The 24,062-nt window shown below is 33.1% G+C and overlaps 1 protein-coding gene across 1 annotated transcript; it reads right to left on the bottom strand.

The window, feature by feature from the left end:
* Positions 1-1,358: 1,358 nt before the first annotated feature.
* valopa (vertebrate ancient long opsin a) lies at positions 1,359-23,494 on the bottom strand. Its single transcript, XM_079439904.1, has 5 exons — positions 23,054-23,494; positions 20,514-20,724; positions 12,610-12,727; positions 12,112-12,351; positions 1,359-4,696 (listed from the first exon to the last, which is right to left on the bottom strand). Exons 1-5 carry the CDS (start codon positions 23,391-23,393, stop codon positions 4,457-4,459), a joined length of 1,149 nt encoding a protein of 382 aa, XP_079296030.1. The 5' UTR covers positions 23,394-23,494; the 3' UTR covers positions 1,359-4,456.
* Positions 23,495-24,062: the final 568 nt, after the last annotated feature.

Genomic DNA, 24,062 nt, shown 5'->3' on the forward strand with positions numbered 1-24,062 from the left:
ATATAAAATTAGAATTAGAAACATGTTTATTATTATTTTTAATATTTTATATTTAAAAACAAATTTAAAAATATAAATTTAGAATTCCAAAATATATATATTTTTTTAAAGTCAAAATTGCGAGACAAATTCAGAATTCAGAGAAAATAGGTGAAAATTGCAAGATATGAACTCGTTATTCTATGAAAAATCAAAATTGCAAGATAGAAACTCATAATTGCAAGACTTGCATTTGAGTTTATAACTTATCATTGTGAGATATATACTCACAATTGCAAGAACAAAATCCAAATTGTGAGATTATAAAGTTGTAATAATAATGCTATTATAATTTTTTTCCCAACAGAATTGCAAAATGTAAAGTCAATAATGTTAGATAAAAACTCGCAATTAGCTTAAAAAAACAGTAATGCGATATATAAACTCTGAATACGTTGTCCTGTTCCAAACATACAGATAATATAGTAAGTATTATGGGAAAAGGTAAAGCGGTGACCAGGAAATGTTCTGCATTTATCCCATCTTCACTTTTAGAAGATGTGGTAGAGTCGTTAGTTTTATCACATCTTGAGTATTGCCCTATGGTATGGTCAAGTGCTTCAGAGAAACACCTAAAAAACTTCAGATGGTTCAGAACAAAGCCAGGCTAGTGCTTCATTATCAGTTTTAGTGATGTGCATAAAAAGTTATCGTGGCTGCCGGTGAAGGTTAAATTACGTTTACGATTGTTGGTATATTTTTATAAGGTATTCAAATATCATACAACTTGTGTTTTCTTTGAAAAGCTAGTTTATGTGGGACTTGATTATCAAACACGTCAAGTGAGTAAGGATCAACTTTTTTTACCGTGTCCACGAACAAATTTGATGAAAAACACTGTACTTTATCGAGGTTCTGTGGCTTGGAATATGGTTCCCATAGATTTAAGAAAGAGTGTGAATATATGCTTATAAATATGTAGATGTATATTTTAAGTGCTGCTTCTGCTGAGATGTATAGTTTGTGATGTGATAAGTTATTTATTTATCTATTTGTACGCTTGTTTTGGATTGAGTTGAGGGCCCCAGGAAGACTAGCAACCACTCTGTGGAAGCTAATGGGGATCCAAATAAACAATAAACTGTAAGATTTAACCTCAGAATTCTGAGGAAAAAAGACTGAATTGTAGATAAAAAGTCACAATTACCTTTTTTTTATATATATTTTTTTATTCTGCGGAGGAAATAAGCTTCTATATGTGTAAATCACACCCTTCAGCCTCAGACACATTCAGTTAATGCATGTTTGAAAAGTCCTTTTTAATAAAATGCATTCATTTCGTTTAACCTGAATCACAAGACCAGAAACATTTAAGAAAGTAAGATTTTAATTTCATGTTGATGCAACAGAAGGATCTTACATGGACGGCGGGTGCATTTGAAAAAAGTTTACTGAAATACACACATTTTGATTCACAACATGCAAGCAGAACATCGAGACAGAAAAAACAGACACAAATCACTGACAGAGATCATGCTAGAGTGAATCTAGAAATAAAACTAAATATAGTTGGTTTGTCTGTTGTGCTTTGAGTGTAAGGCTGAGTCTCAATAAACCTCAGTGACCCTCTTATATCTGATCCTTGACACCAAACCCAATTACAAAATGACACAGAAACTCATATTATCATCATTCTGTCTTCTCGAGATAACACTCGTGTCAAGATGACCTCAAGAAAATAAGGCAGAAGTGTCATAATAATGCCTGGCTTCTGTATGTTTGGAAACACTCATTAATTCCATTTGGTGCCTCTTTCATTTCTTTCAGTGATCATCTGAATTAATGTAAAGCCCAGATTGAACACTACATGTAATGTTATTGCTCTTTCTTATGCAGGTATTAATATTGGATTTGAAGTCTCAAAGTAAACAGCTGTGCTTAAATGTAAATTCAAAGTCAGAACTGAGTTTGTGAAGGAAACTCTTTTTGTTGTTGGACTGATGGATTTGTGTTTGTTTAGACAGTTCGCTGACTCTGGCCAACTCACGCTAACCTTAGCGAATCCATCTCTGTGATACAGACGCCACGTTCAGACGTTTGACTGATGGTATCAGAACTATCTGTGTGACGATAGAGAGCGTGGTGTGTTCGAGTGTCCTATTTCTGAATGGGTTCAGTGCTTTCGTCAGTCAGCAGAGAGTCAATACTGCAGTAATTAAAGAAACGATCAATATTCATCAGAAAATGTCCAGAAATGCTGCCTGTTACTCCACTTCATTGTATATTCTACGTACAGCTCAGTTCTCTCATGAAAACAACTAAATTGGTAATGAAAAATGTATTATATGCGATTTACTCTAGTTTGGGGTCAGTAAGAGTTTTAATGTTTTGAAAGAAGTCTTTTCTGCTCACCAAGACTGCATCAATTTGATCAAAAATACAGTAAAAATTGTGACATTTTTACAATTTAAAATAACTGTTTTCTATGTGAATATGTGTTAAACTGTAATGTATTTCTGTGACCTGCAGCTGTATTTTCAGCATCATTTCTCCAGTCTTCAGTGTCACATGATCTTCAGAAATCATAATAATATACTGATTTACTGCTCAACAAACATTTCTGATTATTATCAATGTTGAACACAGTTGTGCTGCACAATATTTTTGTGAAAACCTTGATACATTTTATTTTTCAGAATAGAAAGTTCAAAAGAAGATCATTTATTTGAATTAGAAATCTTTTGTAACATTTTTTATGTTTTTACTGTCACTTTTCATCAATTTAATACGTCCTTGATTAATAAAATATATATATTTTTAAGTGCAAACAGAGGTGAACTAAACAGTGTTAGTCAGATGATCTGCCTGAACTCAAATCTGAATCAGTAGATTATATCATTATAAGTCTTTCATAAAGGAATAAAATAACACATTTAGCTGTCGAGAAAGCTGCTTCGTGTGTGTGTGTGTGTGTGTGTGTGTGTGTGTGTGTGTGTGTGTGTTTGTGTGTGTGTGTGTTTCTCTGGCTGGTCAGGAGCTCTTCTCTCAGAGATCAGAGCATACAGTAAACATATAATGCATCAGATACAGTGAAATATGCCAGTGAATCTCAGGCTAAAGATAACAGTGCAGGAGATTCGGGATGTTGTGGATACTTATATAACTGTTGGAAGAATATCTGAGTTTGGCCTCCAGCGGTTGGTGATTTGATGCCAAAACTGAAGGGCACTTGCACTTTTTGCTTGTTTGTCTGTTTGTCTGTAAGTTGAGTTTTTCACATGTTTCCCTGTGTTAAGTGCCTGACGGTTTTGCATTCAGTCTGATTTCTTTAATATCTGTGCAAATGTTGCAGTGAAAAAGTTTCTAAAAGTTCTGTATGAGTAACTGATGATCAACATTCAACAGTCAGGAGACATTTTTGCAGTGTTGGGGAGTAACTAAATATAAAGCAACATTAAATGCATTTTTCAGTTGTTCAGCTGTCAAACAAATGCATTATTTTAGACTGCATAGGTTTACTGCATTTAAACATTTGTGTTCATATCATTCTTCCAATGATTTCTTTGCAGTTCTTTGGGGTTTCACGTAAATATCATGGTTTAGTACCATCATATATATTGGCGTACTGTAATATTACCATCACTGTACCACGGTATTACCATAGTACTTTTAGAGCAAGGATAGTTTCAGGATGGTATTAGTGGTAACACATTATTTGAAGCCTTTATATAATGCATTATAAAAGTGTCACAATTAACTTTTTAAAATATTTTTATTCCATGGTTGAAAAAAAAAAAAAAAGTACATTCAGAGAAAAAAGTTGAAAATGTGAGATATAAAGTCACAATTACCTTTTTTACATTTGCTTTATAAAATGCATGATAAAATTAATTTGATTAAGCATTAATTATGCTTTGTAATGTAACTTGTAATGCATTATATGATGTAATTAATAACCGTAACCACAGTAATATATTATAATACTTATCTATTCACTGTTACACCTTAAGAAAGTATAATGCATTAAAACACATCCCAAACAACCAATTTCAAATGTATCAAGTAAATTAACAAATATAATGCCATTTAACTTTGGTTACAATTATTCATAAAAATATATAATGCTTACAACATGCATTACGAATATCTATACAATGCATTATACAAAGGCCGCTAGTAAAATGTTATCATATTAACTGTATTAAATTTATAATTTTATTTCAAATTTTTTACTTTTTGCATCCACATTTGTCAAACTGTTGCTAAATAAATATAAAAAAAAAAATGAAAATTATATTTTAAAAGACCGCCCCTTAGCTGCCTTTTTACTTTTGTAGTGAACTACTTTTTAAGAAAGTAGTTTGCAGTTTTATAGTTTCATCCCCAACACCGCATGCTTCAGTGTAGTTCTGTAACTTTAACAGTGTCTGTTAATTCAGCCAGAGAACATGAGTGACAGAGATTTTGGTGCATATCTTCACATCGGACATACTTTGTTCTCAGGAATGGGAATTTTGGACAACGAGCTGCGTTCACTGGGATGCTCTTCTGTTTTAGGTGGGACGGTTCCAGCAGCGGGGATGCGTGCAGCGATGGCGGACATCTCCCCTGTGTTGCTCTCATTGGTCATGCCTGCGCGCTCGGTGCTCTGGTTGATGTTCCCCTCGATGACGGTGACATCACTGCAGCTCAAGAGCTGAACCACACATTTTCTGAACTGAGGAGATCACAGGGAAGACAAATGCAATGGATTATTCTCCATTGAACACTTCAACTCTGCTCTGAGCTACAAAAACATCCATGAAATTAATTTGACCTGCACTGAACATCACCAAAAATTCATAAACTCGAGATTAGGGTTCAACATGGCTAAAGTTGTAAGTAATTTCCTTAAGGAAATGTGATTTTGGTCCCGAAGTGTATTACAACAAATTGTGAGGCAAGATACCAGAGGTGAATAGGGTAAATGTTAACTCATAGATATCATCATACAATGTCTATTTGATTAAAGTACATTAAAAATTTGGATTTTGCTCCACAAATCAGAAAATACCATCAACAGACTGGAAACAATACATGTTTAACCATGTTTTTAGAGATAAAATGTTGTGTGAATCATCGTGAATGAAATATAAACAAACTTTTAAAGATGGAATTTAAATCTACAGTCGTAAATAGATAGACTTAGAAATAAAACAATTTTGACAATTTTACATAAACCAGACATGTTATGAACAAATCTCTCTATAAAAACCTTCAGAATATAAACAGGAATAAAACTGTACATTTTGGTGTGTTTAAGAATTATTGTAATGGAGAAACAAACTCTTTTTGAGAAATTGGCCTTTAAAGATGTAGAATGGAATTGAAATCTACAAACGCAAATAAATAAAGTGCAAAGGCAACTGATAAATTAACAAACATTTCAGTAAAAACCTTCAGAACATAGATAGGAATAAAACTGCTAGGTTTGGTGTATGCAAGTGTTACTGAAGTGAAAAAAAAATAATTTTGAGAAAACGCCTTTAAACATATGTATTGTAATTGAAAGTTGCAAATAGATAAAGTGCAATAAATAAAATCATGCGAATGTTATATGAACAATCCCCTCTATAAAAACCTTCAAAACATAGATAGTAATAAAACTGTAAAGTTTGGTGTATGTAAGTGCAGCTGAAGTGGAGATAAAACTCATTTTGAAAAAAACGCCTTCAAATATATGTATTGTAATTGAAAGTCACATATAGATAAAGTGCAATAAATAAAATCAAAGGAATGTTATATGAACAATCCCCTCTATAAAAATCTTCAGAACATAGATAGGAATAAATCTGTTAGGTTTGGTGTATGTAAGTCTTACTGAAGTGCAGAAAAATCTCACTGCCTTTAGAAATATTTGTATTGTATTTGAAATCTGCAGTCACAAATATGTAAAGTTTTTAGTAATGGTACATGAATCAGGCAAATGTTACGAACAAATCCCTCTATAAAACTATTCAGAATATAGATAGGAATAAAACTGTAAAGTTTGGTGTACGTAAGTGTTACTGAAGAAAAAAAAAAAAAAACCTCATGCCTTTAAAGATACTGGAAGAATACTATTGGATTTCAAATCCACAGAAGCGATAAAGTGCAATAAAAAATGTACATTTAAGATGCTTTAGATCAGGGGAGGGCAAACGTTTTGACTCGAGGGCCACATCAAGTTTTCCACATTAAGTGAGGGGCCGCATAATATGTTCATGACAAATTAAGCTTTGATTTTTTTATTTTTTTTTTTATTCTAAATTGACACTCACTTACTACTGTACTATGTATACTTGTACATACATGGCAGTTCTTTTTTATTTTTTACCTATTTTTATGAGCACTTTTATGACACACAGATAAGTTGCATTGGTGCACAAGTCGATTGATGTATAAGACACATTTTATCATTTCATTCAGAAATAATGTAAAATAAACGAAACGTTTACAAACATTAGAAACATGTATTTATATTCCCTACATTCCACAAAAAATCCTGTAAATTTAGCAGTTTTCAGAATAGAAAAAAGAATGAAAATATAAGTAAAAAACAAACACAAATTATAGTGCCATTCACCATAAACATATATTATAAACGCCCAGCCTAAATATTTAAAGAGAAACTGAAACTAGCGGCGTGTTTACTGGAAAATGCACAATACAAACTCAAAACAAGCTCACTTGCCTTTTCTCATTCGTCACCAATCCTAATGTGCGCGCTTTGCGCTTGACCTTGATTGCTTTATATAAGTCGCCTTGGAAATCGCAGCATGTTTCAGATGAAAAAAACGCAATTTATAATCCAGAAAACAGTACTATATCCATTTTCATAAAAATGTGTGTGGAAAACAGAAGAAAGCATATCTTTGCAAGATAAAACAACCAATTATTTCCATCTTTTCCCCACAAAATTACAGCACCCGTGAGCAGGAGGATAACGGGATAACGCTGGCATTTGTTCTGATACTGGAAAGTCTTTTAAGCATTTTTAAAACATTTTTCAAAACAAATGAACACTTTCACATTTTTAAAACGTAACTTATTTACTATTGTGCCAGTTTTGTAGTGTATATAGCTATTTTGACTTTTTATTTTGTATTGTCTGTGCGGCTTGAACACGGCGTCCATCAAAAATAGACTAGGTGTCTATCTTTAGTGAAGCCGCGTGGAGAGCCGCTTCTGAAACGTGTCGCGGATCGACTGGAGTGGGCGCGATCAGCTCCGGTGGCCGCGTCGGAGCAGCGGGATGGTGTAAATCAGGGGTTATATATTGCATACAGGCTACAGCGCCATCTATTGGATTTTACTGATATTGCATATTGGAACAACTGCCTCACGGGCTGGATGAAAACGCCCGTAGTTTGCCCACCTCTGCAGATTTGTATCATGTTTTTAAAAATCCCTCACAGGCCGCCACAGGAGTGATAGCTGGCCGCAGATGGCCCGCAGGCCGTAGTTTGGACACCCCTGCTTTAGATATTTTTGTTTGCATCATACTGAAAGAAGACAAATTATAAATAAATAACCCATGATCTCAAAGTCAACCAGTGCATGAAAAAAATGCTTTTGTCAGTAGTGTCTCACCTTAAATGTGAAGTTAAGTGGTTTTTACTAATGCAATCAGGGTACTACACTAGCAGTCGAGTCATCAATTGATGTGGTGCTTCTGCAGCTGACGGCTGCGGTACAATTAGTCAATCGTGATGAGGTCATGATTGCAAAGTGATCATTAATTGTTTCCACACTAGCCTGCGGTTCACATCGTCCTTCTCATTCTTTATTAGTCACTGTCATTAAACTACAGACTCTGATAGACACTAATTACTTTGTGTCCTAAAGTCACTTTAAAAACCATATGTGTCTCTGCACTTCTGAGGATGTGTTTGTTTAGAACAGATCATGTAAATATAGGGGTTTTCAAACACACATCTTGGCTGTAGGTTTAAAATAATGTATCATGCAATTCAATAAAAATTAGACTAAACACCAGAGTTATTATATACAGTACTTAAATACAATTTTTCTACTTCAAAAATTTGTTAAATTCAGTGTGTTACTTGCCATTTCTTTGTGATTATTTGTGAAATTTACTAGCATTTTCAGAGTGAAAATAGTTTCAAAGTAAATCCTAAACCAATTTTTTTTTTCATTGTACACTTAACTTGGCTTTAATAAAGTCAAACATTACGAGAATAAAGTCGAAATACTACGAGAATAAAGTCGTAATATAATGAGAATAAAGTCGAAATGATTTGAAAAATAAAGATTAAAGTTATAATATTTCTTTTAGCCTTTTGCGCATGCAAATGGCCCGGATTGGGAGCACTGGGAGATATACCAAAATCTCTCTGTCTAATCTAATCTGTCAGTTTTATAGCAAAATACAAACAATATGTATATTACAACAATGTATTTTTTCACTCTAAAAAAATAGTAATTGCATTTAGTTTTGTTAACTAAATGCAATTACTATTAACGCCGTTTGCCAAAGTTTAAGAAGTTAGAGATCAGTTTAAGCGGTGGTTTTATGAGGCATAGGCCTACTCTTGCGTAAAACATAATGTAGACTAAATCAGCCTGTCCTTCAGTAGATAATCATTGATGGGGAACATTAGCTTGTTAGGGTGACCAGACTATTATACTATAAAACTGAAATAGTATTTTCTTGTAAAACCCTCTTTAGTATCTTTGTTTCATTTACAACTTCGAAAAATATATATATATTTTTTTTCAGTGTAATATTGAATTCTCAAAAATATCTGGTTTTATTTTTCACCTTTTTTCTTTTTTAAACCGTTTAAGAAGTGCATCAAACTGACAGAGCAACAGCCTCCAGCAAATCCATCTGACCATTGACAACGCTATTTAGTCTGAGATGACCATCATTGTGACAAAAATCACAAGCAAACAAGCATGTCGTGTTGCTGTTCATGTATTTTTGCAGGTTTCTATTCCTGTCGAGTGTGGACAGAATTTTCCTGCCGAGTGTGGACAGAATCCAGATGTCAGTGTTTGAATGGAGGAAACCAGCGGCTAAACTGACAGCTCCAGCTCAGTGAGATGACGGAAAGACACGGCGCTGCCAAACACTGTTTACGTCCAATAACCTCCACAGCTGCTCAATAATTCAACATCTTCTCCTTTGGAGTGCGCCAGGTTTGATCCAGGCCGCAGGTATTTATTTATTTTTTATTTTAGTAATGTATGTCAGATATGTCAGTTCTGGTAAAGCAATATCATCCCACCATGACAGCGTCAGGATTTTTCTAAATCCATAAACTGTCCTGTGCTCTTCTCAAACACAGTATGGGAAAGCAACCTCAATCCTAAATGGCTTGCATAAGGACTTATTTCTGTCAGTCGAAACTTTCAAGCTCTTTCAGCTACAGTAACCTATTTACCAGCAGAGATTTTAACTGGGACGCAGGAAACTTTCTCGTCGCGCCTCAAGATTTTATATTATGCTTATCAAAATCAAAAGTACAAGCATCGCCACAAAATCATTGAGAGGAGCAAGTTGCAAACTGCATTTGAGTTTGGCCTTTCTACTATATATCTTCTACTTTCTACTCTAATTCTAATTTGTGGATGTTATATTGAATATTCATAAGAAATGCTGGCAGTCCAAAACAGTTACTTGTAGAAACTAAGTAAGTCCACTGAATTAAAAAATAAAAAAGGCAATTGGTTTAAAAAAATTGTTATTGTTTCTCATAAATGAGACTGTTTCCAGCAATTTAATTTTTAAAAAATAAATAAAATTGGTAAAGGTGACTTTTTATCTCATAATTCGGACTTTGTTTCTCGCAATTTTCAGTTTACATTTCATAATTCTTACTTTGTTCAGAATTTTGAGTTTGTATCTTTTTTTTTTCTGCAGCGGACTAAAACAATTCTCAACATTTTCAGTTTATATCTCACAATTCTGAATTTATATCTTACAATTCTGACTTTTTTCTCAGAATTGTGACTTCATATCTCACAGTGCTTGGCTTATATTTGTTTGTTTTACATTTTTTCACATTCTGAGAAAAAAGTCAAAAGTACAAAATATAAACTCAGAATTCTGACTTTTATGCAGTTCTGAGTTTATATCTCACAGTTCTGAGAAAAAAATAATTGTGAGATGTAAATTCAGAATTGCGAGAAAAAAAAAAAAAAGTCTGAATTGTGATGTAAAAAGTTTGTTACCTTTTTTATTTATTTTTTTATCTTGTTGTGGAAACAAGCTTCCATAAGAAACACTTATAAAAATGCATGAAAGGTTTGCCTAACACTGATGTAATATCACTGTAATCAACATTAAAGTTATTGAAATTAAGATGTTTTAAGTGCCTTTACCCACTATTTGATTTTCAAAAGAAGTAGAGTTGTATTTCCATTGGGTTTATGTTCAAAAGATTGATCAAAAGATCAAGTTTAATTCTTCAAACATTTGAACTGCTTTATTAAATGACGTCTATTTATAGAGCATTTAATAATAACAGTAAGAGAGAGATGCAGGTGTTATTAGGGCTCGTCAAATCAGCTTGGACTCGCTTCACGCTGCATTTTACTGCTCATTTATTGATGATTCATGTATTATTTAAGATGAAGCTGACGAGTAACAACACCAATCAAAGAGTGAGTTTATGTAACGCTGTCACTCTTTCTCTTCTGATGTTCTAAATAACACATGATGCTGAAGATGGACCATCTCCACCTAACTGCTGCCTGTCTGGTAAACAAACATCCGGAAAATGTGTGGGTAAAAATCAGGGCTGATTATCTGAAGGTTGCAGGTTTGATTCCCGTAAGGAAGAACCACCACTATTACTATAAACTGAATAACTGACAAATAGTCATTCTCATGATTTAAACAGTTTGAATACATGTCATTTAGATGATACTTTCATCCGAAGAGACTCGTAGTACACTACCCAGCTAACAGGGAATGTTCCAAAAAAATCACGTGTTCATGTTTGGATTCTTCGTTCTTAAAGTAATATTTATAAAACATTCACATTCAAGTAAAATTTGATATATATTCTTAATGTTGAGAGAAAATTTCAAAAGACCAACATTCTCTGAATTTCCTTAAGATGTTATTTGTGCATCATGAACATTCTAAAAAAGTTTTTTTTTGTATCCTTTAAATAATCACAACAATAGAACTACATTTTGGGTGAAAAATTAATACAACATTTTTGTAAGTGTTAATGCAATTATAACTATAACAAGGAAACTGGACAATGTTTTAGAAACATTTGAAAACAACATTTTTATAACCTAAATTTGTTGCTTGAATAATTGTTGGTCTAATGAGTAATGGGTAATATTATAGCCTGACATATGAAATAATAGTCAGGAAAAAAATTTTTTTTTTTTTTTTTTAAATAGAACAGTGTATTAAACCATTAAACAAAATATTTAAAACAAAATACATTTTCTTGTTTTGGACTATCATATTTGCTCAATCAGGATTTTATGGCTCATATAGTCTGATAAAGTGAGAAAATGGAGGAAAAACTGCTGTTTTATTCAGACTCAAACTGAGCAAAAACCTGCATTTGCTGCAGATGCTGATATTTACATGATGAAATTCTGATGCTTGTAATGTAAATCAATGCAAACTAACGCTCCTCAGAAGATGTGAGATGAAGATCATTCCTCCGCTGAGGAACAGAGAAAGTAAAGCTTCTGGAAACAAACGCTCCTCTAAAGATCCTGATGATCAGATTTGAGACGCACTGATTTATCTAGAAAATGATTGATGGAGAATCAAGTAAAGTTGAGCTGCTTCAGTCCAGTAAGTGTTCATCTGGAGATATGACCGCAGTTATTCTGAAGCTTATTTGATCAAAATCAGTCAAGATTTGACAGAAGAAAGACACTGAAGCTGAAGCTGGACGCTTGTACAATTACACCAAAAGAGCTTTTACTGGATAAAAACTCAGATGACAGAAGGTATGGAGTAAATTGAGTGTGAAACAAGTTTAGCAGCAATGTTTGATCATTTAGAGCCTATAATACATCATGGTTTTGATTCCCAGGCAATGTTTACACTGAATGCATTGTAAGTCACTGTGGATGAAAGCGTCTGACAGATGAATGCATGAATGTCACCTGTTTGTTCATGAACACGTAGATGATGGGGTTGTAAACGGCTGCGGTTTTGGAGAAGAACGCCGGAACGGCTGCCAGCCGCGGGTCCAGGTGAATGCTGGGAAGGGCCGTGACTACAATGGAGAACGCGGCGTATGGAGTCCAGGCCACCATGAAGGCCACGATCATCACAACCACCATACGAGTCACCTGACGCTCCGGCTTCCTGGCATTACCCAGCCTGCCGTGCGTGTTGGACACCTGCGAACACACACAGTGTGTGATGACAAAATAACTGGTGTCATGGCTAGATTTGATGATGGCAGTGGATATAAAAAATGTTCTGTAAATAGTATCAGGATTATCACACATGGTAACTTTAGATGATTTGTATGGTTTGTCAGTGATCTGAGGTCAGTTTGCAATTGTAATGATATCAGAAAGCACATTGAGATCAATAGGATTCAGTGAATCACTCGTCTAATGAGCCGCTGGACTCCAGATGCTGGAGCGACTGACCTTTCTGAGCTTCCGGAGCAGTTTGCAGTAGCAGACGATGATCACACCCAGCGGAAGGATGAAGCAGGTGGTGAAGAACGTGATGATGAAGGTGTGATCGTGGATGTTTCCCGAATACCTGCGGAGGGACACAATTAATGAGTGCAAAGATCTGACGAAGAGATGCTTTCTTACTTTTCCAGAAATGTATTATTATATACTGTATATTTGTACAACAATTCTTTCTGGTCCTCAAATCTGATTGGCTGATAAGAGTGAGATATTAAAGTGATATCAGAGCTCCAACAACCGTTTCACCATTTGTAATCGTATCACTCCGCTTGCAGAGTGTCAAATCCAGTATCATTTTATAAATATTCATGTTTTTGTGTAGTGTTTAAACATGAGATGTAATTCGTTTTGGGTAAATCTAACGGTTGTCTTCGGACTCATTAATCTATTATTGGTTCCAGAGAAGATAGATTTGGCAAAATCTCATGTTTATGTAAATTCAGTGCTGCTTGAAAGTTTGTGAACCCTTTAGAATTTTCTATATTTCTGCATAAATACTGCATGACCCAAAACATCATCAGATTTTCATAAAAGCCCTGAAAGTAGACAAAGAGAACCGAATCAAACAAGTGAGAGAAAAATATTTTCTTTGGATCATTTTTTCTCAATAAATAAATGACAGTGTTGCATATCTGTATGTTGCAAAAGTATGTGAATCTTTGCTTTCAGTATCTGGTGTGACCCCTTTTGCTGCAGTAACTGACTACTAACTAAAGTTTCTTGTAATTGCTGATCAGTCCTGCACAATAACATGTAGGAGTTTTAGTAACAGTGGTAACAGTGGTCTTGAATTTCCTCCATTTGTACACAATCTGTCTGACTGTGGATTTGTGTAGTCCAAACTCTTTAGAGATGGTTTTGTAAGCTTTTCTAGCCTGATGAGCAAAAGCAACACTTTTTCTGAGGTCCTCAGTAATCTCCTTTGTTCGTGACATGATTCACTTCCACAAACATGATCAGACTTTGATAGATCCCGGTTCTTTGAATAAAACAGGTCACATACTAACATTTGATAGTCATTGCACTGACTGAATACGCCTCTGCACAGATGGACTCTAATGTCACCTTTAAATTAACTGCTAATCCAAGAGATTCACATACTTTGGCCACTCACAGATATGCAACTTTGGATCATTTTCCTGAATAAATAAATGACAAAGAAAATATTTTTGTCTCATTTGTTTGATTGGGTTCACTTTCAGGACTTCTGATCATGTTTTGGGTCATATTTATGCAGAAATATAGAAAATTCTAAAGGGTTCACAAACTTATATATATAGTTGTTTGTTTTTTTGTTTTTACTTTTGTCCCGAACCCAAATTATCTTTAAAATTAAATTTAAAAAGTTAACATACATCATTATTGAAAGCACTGATAAATCATAAATCATTTCCACACAATTAATATTAAATTGTTATTATTAAAATGGTGACTAAATGTTACTCAATGTTACATTTACATTAACATTTATTAATTTAGCACTTTTATCCAAAGTGACTTGAAAAATGTATATATTTATTGTACATAGTTTATATATTTATTGTTGAGTATATATTGTATATTTATTGTTCAATAAATATTAAAATGGTTATTATTTAAAATGGTGGGCGTGTGTATTCTTATTTATTGTGTAACATTTTAATATTTATTATGTAAAAAAGATATAGCTTTACTAAAGCTTCCATTTATTGAATGTCAGTGAAGAGCTGAAGTATGAGTTAATGTGATGTGTGAATATAGTAATGAGAGAAAATCAAGGTAAACATCTCTTGTATGCTTTTATTGTGTGTAATTTGAAATCAAGATTTAAAAAAAAAATGGTGCAAAATGGGTGGACATATTGTGTTTAGCACACAACATATTTGGAATAATTCACTAATTTAATTTCTAATGATTTAAATGTAATTTTCACCGAAGAAATCTATTAATGATGCATGCAATTGGTTTGTATGATGCTGAGTAAAAGATCATCTGCTCCATGATTTATCTGTAACTTTCTCCTTCACACAAGACTATGATTATGCTCTTTCACAGAGGAAAATTCAGTGGGTTTCTCAATCAGAACCAGCTGTGTTCAACTCTGGACTCAGCAGAACTCCTTCAAACTGCTCTGATGGATGTCAAGCATCAGTATGGCAGGTGAAAAACTGTCATCATCAGAGAGTTTGAAACACCCTAGAGCTCAGAAAAGCTCTGAGGGGAAATTAAACAACATTTTTATTATATAAAATAGTTCTGTCAGCGGCTCTCAACTAAGGTAGTCTGTTTCTTTTGCTCTGGTTTTTCTCTGTTGAACACAAACATCCGTTTTTTCCATTTTCAGTGTTACACGTGCAGAAGCTGAAAATCTTATGAAAGCACCTTGACCTGAGTCTGTTTAATGAGATGTATTTATGCTCATTTGCATGAAGTCATTATTTTGTAAATGGAGTTTGTACAAGCAAAAAAAAATTGTTTCAATCACCATGAATTAATAACAGCAATGCTTGGATGTGGTGTTTGACAGCGTTTGGTAATGCAGCTCATGGTGAATATGAGATGAGAGGGTGAAAGTCTGTAGTAAGCAAAGTAAAACACAGAATGTCTGAATATAAAGCAGAAGGGAGGTCATAATGCAAAATGACAGTATAAGCCGGTGAAAGAAGGAGCAACAAACAAAACCTGCTAGGAGGATATTTACCCACCGCTCACACAAACACCAGCACTGGTTACTATTTACAATGACTCTAAAAGGACGTTGTGTCTAAAGTGAAGTCCGTTTAGTCAAGTGTTTACTTCAATAACACTGAAATAATGCCCTGATGTGCCAGTCAGCTGTTTTTCAGTCACTAGACTGTAAGACTCTAATAACTGAGACTTTTTATCTCAGAATTCAGACTTTGTTTCTTGCAATTCTGAGGGGATATAAACTCAGCATTATGAGACATATGCTCAGAATTACGAGATATAAACTCAGAATTGCAAGATATAAACTCAGAATTACGAGATATTAACTCATAATTACGAGATATAAACAGAATTACACAATAAAAACTCAGAATTAGGAGATATAAAACTCAGAATTGCGAGATATAAGCTCAGAATTACACAATATAAACGTCTATTATGAGATATAAACTCAGAATTACACAATATAAACTCAGAATTACACAATATAAACTCAGAATTGCGAGATATAAGCTCGGAATTACACAATATAAACTCAGAATTGCAAAATATAAACTCAGAATTACGAGATATAACCTCAGAATTGTAAGATATAAACTCAGAATTACGAGATATAAACTCAGAATTATGAGATATAAACTCAGAATTGCAAAATATAAACTCAGAATTACGAGATATAAACTCGGAATTGCAAGATATAAATTCAGAATTGCAGATATAAACTCAGAATTACGAGATTTAAACTCAGAATTGCAAGATATAAACTCAGAATTACGAGATATAAACTCAGAATTACACAATATAAACTCAGAATTATGAGATATAAGATCAGAATTATGAGAAACTCAGAAGTGCAAGATATAAATTCAGAAATACGAGATATAAACTCAGAATTACGAGATATAAACTCATAATTACGAGATATAAACTCATAATTGTGAGATATAAACTCATAATTGCGAGATATAAACTCATAATTACGAGATATAAACTCAGAATTACTAGATATAAACTCAGAATTACGAGACATAAACTCAGAATTACGAGATATAAACTCAGAATTACGAGATATAAACTCAGAATTACGAGACATAAACTCAGAATTACGAGATATAAACTCAGAATTACGAGACATAAACTCAGAATTACGAGACATAAACTCAGAATTACTAGATATAAACTCAGAATTACGAGATATAAACTCAGAATTACGAGACATAAACTCAGAATTACGAGATATAAACTCAGAATTACGAGACATAAACTCAGAATTACGAGATATAAACTCAGAATTACGAGACATAAACTCAGAATTACGAGACATAAACTCAGAATTACTAGATATAAACTCAGAATTACGAGATATAAACTCAGAATTACTAGATATAAACTCAGAATTACGAGATATAAACTCAGAATTACGAGACATAAACTCAGAATTACAAGATATAAACTCAGAATTACGAGACATAAACTCAGAATTACGAGATATAAACTCAGAATTACGAGATATAAACTCATAATTACGAGATTTAAACTCAGAATTGCGAGATATAAACTCTGAATTGTAAGACATAAACTCATAATTACGAGACAAACTCATAATTACGAGATATAAACTCATAATTACGAGATATAAACTCATAATTGTGAGATATAAACTCATAATTACGAGATTTAAACTCAGAATTGCGAGATATAAACTCAGAATTACGAGATATAAACTCAGAATTACGAGACATAAACTCAGAATTACAAGATATAAACTCAGAATTACGAGACATAAACTCAGAATTACGAGACATAAACTCAGAATTACAAGATATAAACTCAGAATTACGAGACATAAACTCAGAATTACGAGATATAAACTCAGAATTACGAGATATAAACTCATAATTACGAGATTTAAACTCAGAATTGCAAGATATAAACTCTGAATTGTAAGACATAAACTCATAATTACGAGACAAACTCATAATTACGAGATATAAACTCATAATTACGAGATATAAACACATAATTACGAGATATAAACTCATAATTGTGAGATATAAACTCATAATTACGAGATATAAACTCAGAATTACACAATATAAACTCAGAATTATGAGATATAAACTCATAATTACGAGATATAAACTCAGAAGAACACAATATAAACTCAGAATTGTGAGATATAAACTCAGAATTGTGAGATATATACTCAGAAATGTGGGATATAAATTCTTAATCGCAAGATATAAACTCATAATTATAAGATATAAACTCAGAATTACGAAATACAAACTCAGAATTGCGAGATATAAATTCATAATTACAGGATGTAAACTCAGAATTACGAGAAAAATTGTTTTTTTTTAAACTCCCTGGCGGTAATTGGCTTCCATACTAAAGCACACAATGTTTGAAGATAAAGATGTTGAAGGTAAAATAGAGTTTGAACAAGTAAGAAATCCAGGTGGTGAGTATTTCACATGGCCAAAATGAATTGAAATAAATTAGCTTGTCAGAACAAGGCTGGCATTTATGGATAAAATAACTAATTAGTGGAGAAGAGACAATAAATCTGAGCTGGTTAATTAGCTGCTGGTTTAGGCTTAAATGAGGAGAAAAAGCTCTCTTGGCGGCGAGTTTGACAAGCTCCATTCATTAAACCTACTCATCCTATATTAGAAATGAAAAGATTTTAGACAATTAGAAGATGTGAATAGAAAGAGCCCTCATTTCCAGTGTTCAAGATTTTAAAGAAATTCTGCCTCACAAAATTATGATAATGACCATATAAAGGCCCATTCAGACAACAGACAGTGATCAAATCACATCGCCATGCAGAACTACAGCTGCTTCAACATCAGTTTCTGAGGAATGACTAAGTGAGAGTTAAAAAAACAATACTGCACAAATATGTAGGTTTGTTGTGTTGTAAGAACAACTGAAGATAATTAAGACAAATGCTTTTTTCTTTTAAAGACATGCAGATGAATCAGGAACATGTATTTCCAGCTAACAAATATGTTTTTAAAGAACATTTTGCTGGCATTTATATTAAAAAGCTGTTTCTGAATGCTTACCGAACGTTCAAAACATCAAGTTTTTGGAATGTTTAATTGTTTTAATGCAATTCGTATTATAATATTCCAAACATTTTCTAAACATTTTGGTAACTTTCCCAAGAAATTATTATTTATGAATGTAAATGCAAAACATACAGTTTTTATGTTTTAAAAAAAACAACCTTTTTTGTTATGCAAACATTAAGGGAATTTTTTCCTAATATTTTACTAACTTTTTTGCTTACTTTACCATTAAGTCTGAATGTTAAGAAAATGTTATTTCTGAATGTTCTCTTAACATTCAAATATCTAGTTTTGTTTAGTTTTTTTATTAAAACGTGTTTATATGCAAATGTTACGGGAATATTCCATTTTATAATTTTTCAAAATAATAATATAGTTATGAAAATTTTATTTCTAAATATTCTCTGAACATTCAAAACATCCATTTTTTTATGTTAAAAATGTCCTTTGTCTATTTTATAATATTATATTACTTTTGAATGTTCTCTGAATATTCCAAAACAAGTAGCAACATTTCAAAACGTTACATGAACATCCAACTAAAATGTTTCAGAAATAAAACATTCCATGAACAATGTCGAAGTAATGTTTGTAGAAGTAATTATCAAAGCCCGGATAAGTTTGAACAAATGTTCTATTAACATTAAGAACACTATTCATAACTTCATTCATGACCTTGCCAGAATGTTCTGAGTATGTTCCTTGTTAACTGGGTTTGGAAAGCAAACAGTACTTTGAATTCATGTTGATCTTCTTTAAAGGGCAGTTAGACAGTGATTTGAGGCGACGTGAGCGACAGTGACTCTTTCTGATGCATTAAAATTGAGTTTAATCTTATGTAAATGAGCAGTAGTGCAATGCAGTGATTATCAATGAGAGCAGAGCATGAAACAGCAGTCGAGAAGACACACCGACTAACTACCAGCAGCACAGCAGCTTACTGGCCTAAATCACTGTCTGTGTGAAAACACCTGAACAAGCCTTTATCAAACCAGCATACACTAATTATAAGCTTATTCCCTGTCACAGATTCAGCACATATTGATCTTTAGATGTGAAGTGATGGATAAACTACTTCATTATTGATCCGTATTGTGCTCATGAGACGTGCATGTCAAGTGTGCCATTTACAGAGGCGTTAGATATCATTTAACCTCGCTTTAACCCCAGAGCTATCAGCTCCTGTTGATAGTCCAGTCAGAATTATTGAGCGCTTCTGTTTTCTGATGGACACAAATGTTAAAGTGAATCTGACAGTCTGTAGGTATAAAGGATCTGCATGTAAATGAAGTGTTTGAAGTGGAAGAGAAAAGACATTCTCATTCAAAGTAAAAAAACAGAGTTGTGGACAGTTTTTCCACTCGGAAATTGCTAGTAAATTTCACTAATAATGACTAAGAAAATATTTTATTTTTACAATGTATATGTAAATCATTCACTGTTATCTTACTAACCATGAGCTCTTTTCTTGTAATTTTAGGTTCTTAGCTGTATACAGTATACATGTTTTTGTTCAATTGCAAATTTAAATTGCAATATATATATATATATATATATACACATTAATTAAAAAACACATTTTACACAATTACTGTATTTATCCATTTTCAATATAACTGAAACATCACAATAATAAAGTACAATGAACAGTATAACAGAAAAGACAACAAATATTAATCATTTGAAATACTATGTTTTTAATAATAATATAATTAATAATGTGTGTGTGTGTATATATATATATATATAATATTATGTATAAATTATATTTTTTCTGATTCTGGAGATCTTCTCTATTTATCACTGATATTATTGTTTTGCTTGTTTATTTTTCTTCTTTACTGTAAAGTGCTGTTTTTTCTGCTGATTCTGGTAACTGTAGTTTATCGTTATTGTTTTGATTTTTGTGTAATGTTGGAAACTGATCTTCAAAAAAAAAAAAATTAATAATTAAAAAATGCATGTACTTTTTTTTTTTATTTAATCAAGATTTGAGATTAAAAATGTATAAGGGGAAGCATCTTTAGGTGCTGTAATTAGTCTTTCTGTCTTTACTTAATTGCCAAACGGCCCACGGTGTGATAAATGAGAGTTTGCGCTCCTCACCAGTTGGGTTCGCAGGTGGTGCCGATCTTGCTGACGGTGTAGCTGCTCCAGCCCAGGACAGGAGGAATGGTCCAGATGAAGGAGAAGGTCCAGACAAACAGCAGACCCAGAGCCGCGTGTTTGCCTCGCAGGCGGATGTTCCCCAGCGGCCGACAGATGACGAAGAAACGCTCGAACGCCAAGACGGCCAGAGACCACAGAGCCACGATCCCTGCAGATTCAGACAGAAGAACAGATCTCTCCAAAACACCCGAGAAGACTGAGCTGCATTCCTCAGGAGTTATGAGATGTGTTTTAACTAACATTGTGTCATTTTCAGACAGGTTTGCATGAACTTTGAATGAACTTTGCAACATCAACACTGTTATTCACTTAAACTGAATCAATGCTGGACTAAATTGAACTAAATAATAACTCTATTGTCTTCTGTAGAGTTGCCCTTTTAGCTATATACAGTATACATGCTTTTGTTCAATTGCAAATTCAATATATATATATATATATATATATATACACACACATGCACACACGATATTATACATATATATAGGTCCATCTAAAAAAAATTGAATATCGTGAAAAAGTTATTGTAACTTATTACAAAAAGTGAAACTTTCATATATTCTACATTCATAACATGTAAAGTAAAGAACTTCTATTTATTTTAATTATAATAATGTTTGGTGGGTCATTTATTCTAATATATTTGATATTAATAATTTAATCTCATACAAATTTACCCTGAGGTAGTTATCTTAAGATAGAAAAAGAGACAAAATAAAATATTGAAATACTGTTGTCAAACCACATCTCTTGTGATACGCTAGACTTGACAGCTCATTAAATCTGAATTAGTTCATAAAATTTCAATGAAAAATAATTTGTGTAAGCTTGATGTTTCTATTAGAAACTCTAACTTCAACGATTCACTTCTTATGAGCAGATGTGACATAACTGATCACTGATAACATCACTAATAAAGTGTCTACTGTGAAATCAATTTCTCTGGTAATAATATCAATAATCTTCTGTTTATCTTCTCGTTAGTTTGATTAAGTCCTGTTGCACACTCACTATCACCGAGAAAGACACCAGAGTGACCAAACATCTGGAGAAAAGTCTTATTAGAGGCTCAGAGGTCTTTATAAAACTACATTTCCAGCATGATGTACAAACTAAAACCATTTACACAAAATTGCATTAAAACACATCATGTAAGCATAGAAAATAAATAGCAATTAAGCTTAAAGAGGATCAGTCAAAGCTGCTTAACGAATGCTAGTGTGATTGTGGGAACACATGGATGGTAAATACTGACACCTGCAGTTATTAAAGGAATGTGAGAGCAGCTGTTCACCTGAGTTATTCTTTACAGTAGCAAAGAGTCATGAGTTCACAGGCAAATCAACTACATTATATTAACCCTTAGGTTTCAATATTAACTTTGAGGTCCCACAAACCATAATGGATAAAAATAAATAAATGTCACTACTACTACCAATAATAATAATAATAATAAATATTAATAATCATAATAAATATGAAATTTAAAAATTTACTTAATTATCAGTTACTTTTAATAATGTTCCTCTGATCTAATTAAATCCCTTTAGATAGATACTGAAGTTTTAACTCTGTGTTGTATCATTAAGTAGACATGCACTTTTTAAACAGTTATGTAACTATTAATAATAATAATTAGCAATATATTTTGCTTTTGTTGGTGTCATCTTAACACTGAAAAAACTGGAAAATACAATTACAAAAATAAATAAAAACATGACTGGCATGAGTTAAATTTTAGAGTATGTATAATATATATATATATATATATATATATATATGTGTGTGTGTGTGTGTGTGAGCCTGCAGCACAAAAGCAGTCATCAGTAGCACAGGTATATTTGTAGCAATAGACAACAATATATTGTATGGATCAAAATTATACATTTTTATTTTATGACAAAAATCATTAGGATATTAAGATCATGTTCCATGAACATATTTAGTAAGTTTCCTACCGTAAATATATAAAAATTTCATTTCTGATTAGTAATATGCATTGCTAAGAACTTCATTTGAACAACTTTAAAGGAGATTTTCTCAATATTTAGATTTTTTTGCTCCCTCAGATTCCAGATTTTCAAATAGTTGTATCTCAGACAAATATTGTCCGATCATAACAAACCATACATCAATGGAGAGATTATTTATTCAGATCTCAGATGATGCATAAATATCAATTTTGTAAAATTGACCCTTATGACTGGTTTTGTGCTCCATGGTCACACACACACACACACACGCATATACATATATATATAATTTTTTTTTTGTATTTTTTTTTTTTTTTTGATAGCAGTAATTTTTGAAACACCAACAGAAGTAATGGCACGCAGGCAGGATGTTTGAAGCATGCGATCAAGCTGAAAGTGTTTACAATCAGAGTTTAGGAAATCAGATATTATAATGAATCACCCAAAACCCAAACGAAACATGGTGACCAACATCAGAAGCTCCAAAGCAAACTTTTGACTTACCAAAAAAGGTGACAGCGAATCCCTCCAAAACACAAGCCCATCTCCCCAAGAAGAAATACCCGTGATAGTTCGTCAGAAAACTGATCGTTCCTCCGGTCAGCGACACGAGAAAGTCCGCCAGAGACAGATTGACGATGATATAATTGAGTGGCTGTCGGAGCTGCTTGAACCTGAAGGTGACCAGCATCACCGTGAAGTTCTCGCACAGAGACACCGCGGTCACTATAAACATCAGCGCCGCCAGGACTTTATAGTTCCAGGGCGCGATGGATGAGAGCGGTCCCAAGAACGGATCCTCGGTGTGAGAGACGCCGTTCACCGCCGCTTCAAACGACTCCATCGCTCCAAACTCAGATCAATCAAACCGAACCTACATCTGGAGAAAGTCCGCGTGCATCGTAAATCCAGAGTGTTTGTCCTCTACATCAGCAGCAGAATCCAGAGGACTTTGTTGACTTTCTCTTGCTGGATGGGGTTTATATAGGCTAGCATCACAGGTCAGGTCAGCCACGTAACTGCGCCTTCATCATCATCATCATCATCATCATCGCTTCTGTGTGCAGAGCTCCAGTCAGTGCGCTCCTGCTTCAAGGAATCACTAGTTCCGAAGGATTTTACGCAGACGCTCGCGTTCAGAAGATATGTGACCCTGGAGCACAAAACCAGCACAGGTATATTTATAGCAATAACCAACAATACATTGTATGGGTCAAATTATCCATTTTTCTTTTATGCCAAAAATCATTAGGATATTAAGATCATGTTCCATGAAGATATTTTGTAAATTTCCTACTGTAAATATATCAAAACTTCATTGTTGATTAGTAATATATGCATTGCTAAGAACTTCATTTGAACAACTTTAAATTTTTTTGCACCCTCAGATTCCAGATTTTCAAATAGTTGTATCTATATATATATTGTCCTATCATAACAAACCATACATCAATGGAAAGATAATTTATTCAGCTTTCAGATGATGCATAAATCTCAATTTCAAACCCTTACG

The sequence above is a fragment of the Barbus barbus genome, assembly GCF_936440315.1.
Source record: "Barbus barbus genome assembly, chromosome: 18".
NCBI lineage: Eukaryota > Metazoa > Chordata > Actinopteri > Cypriniformes > Cyprinidae > Barbus > Barbus barbus.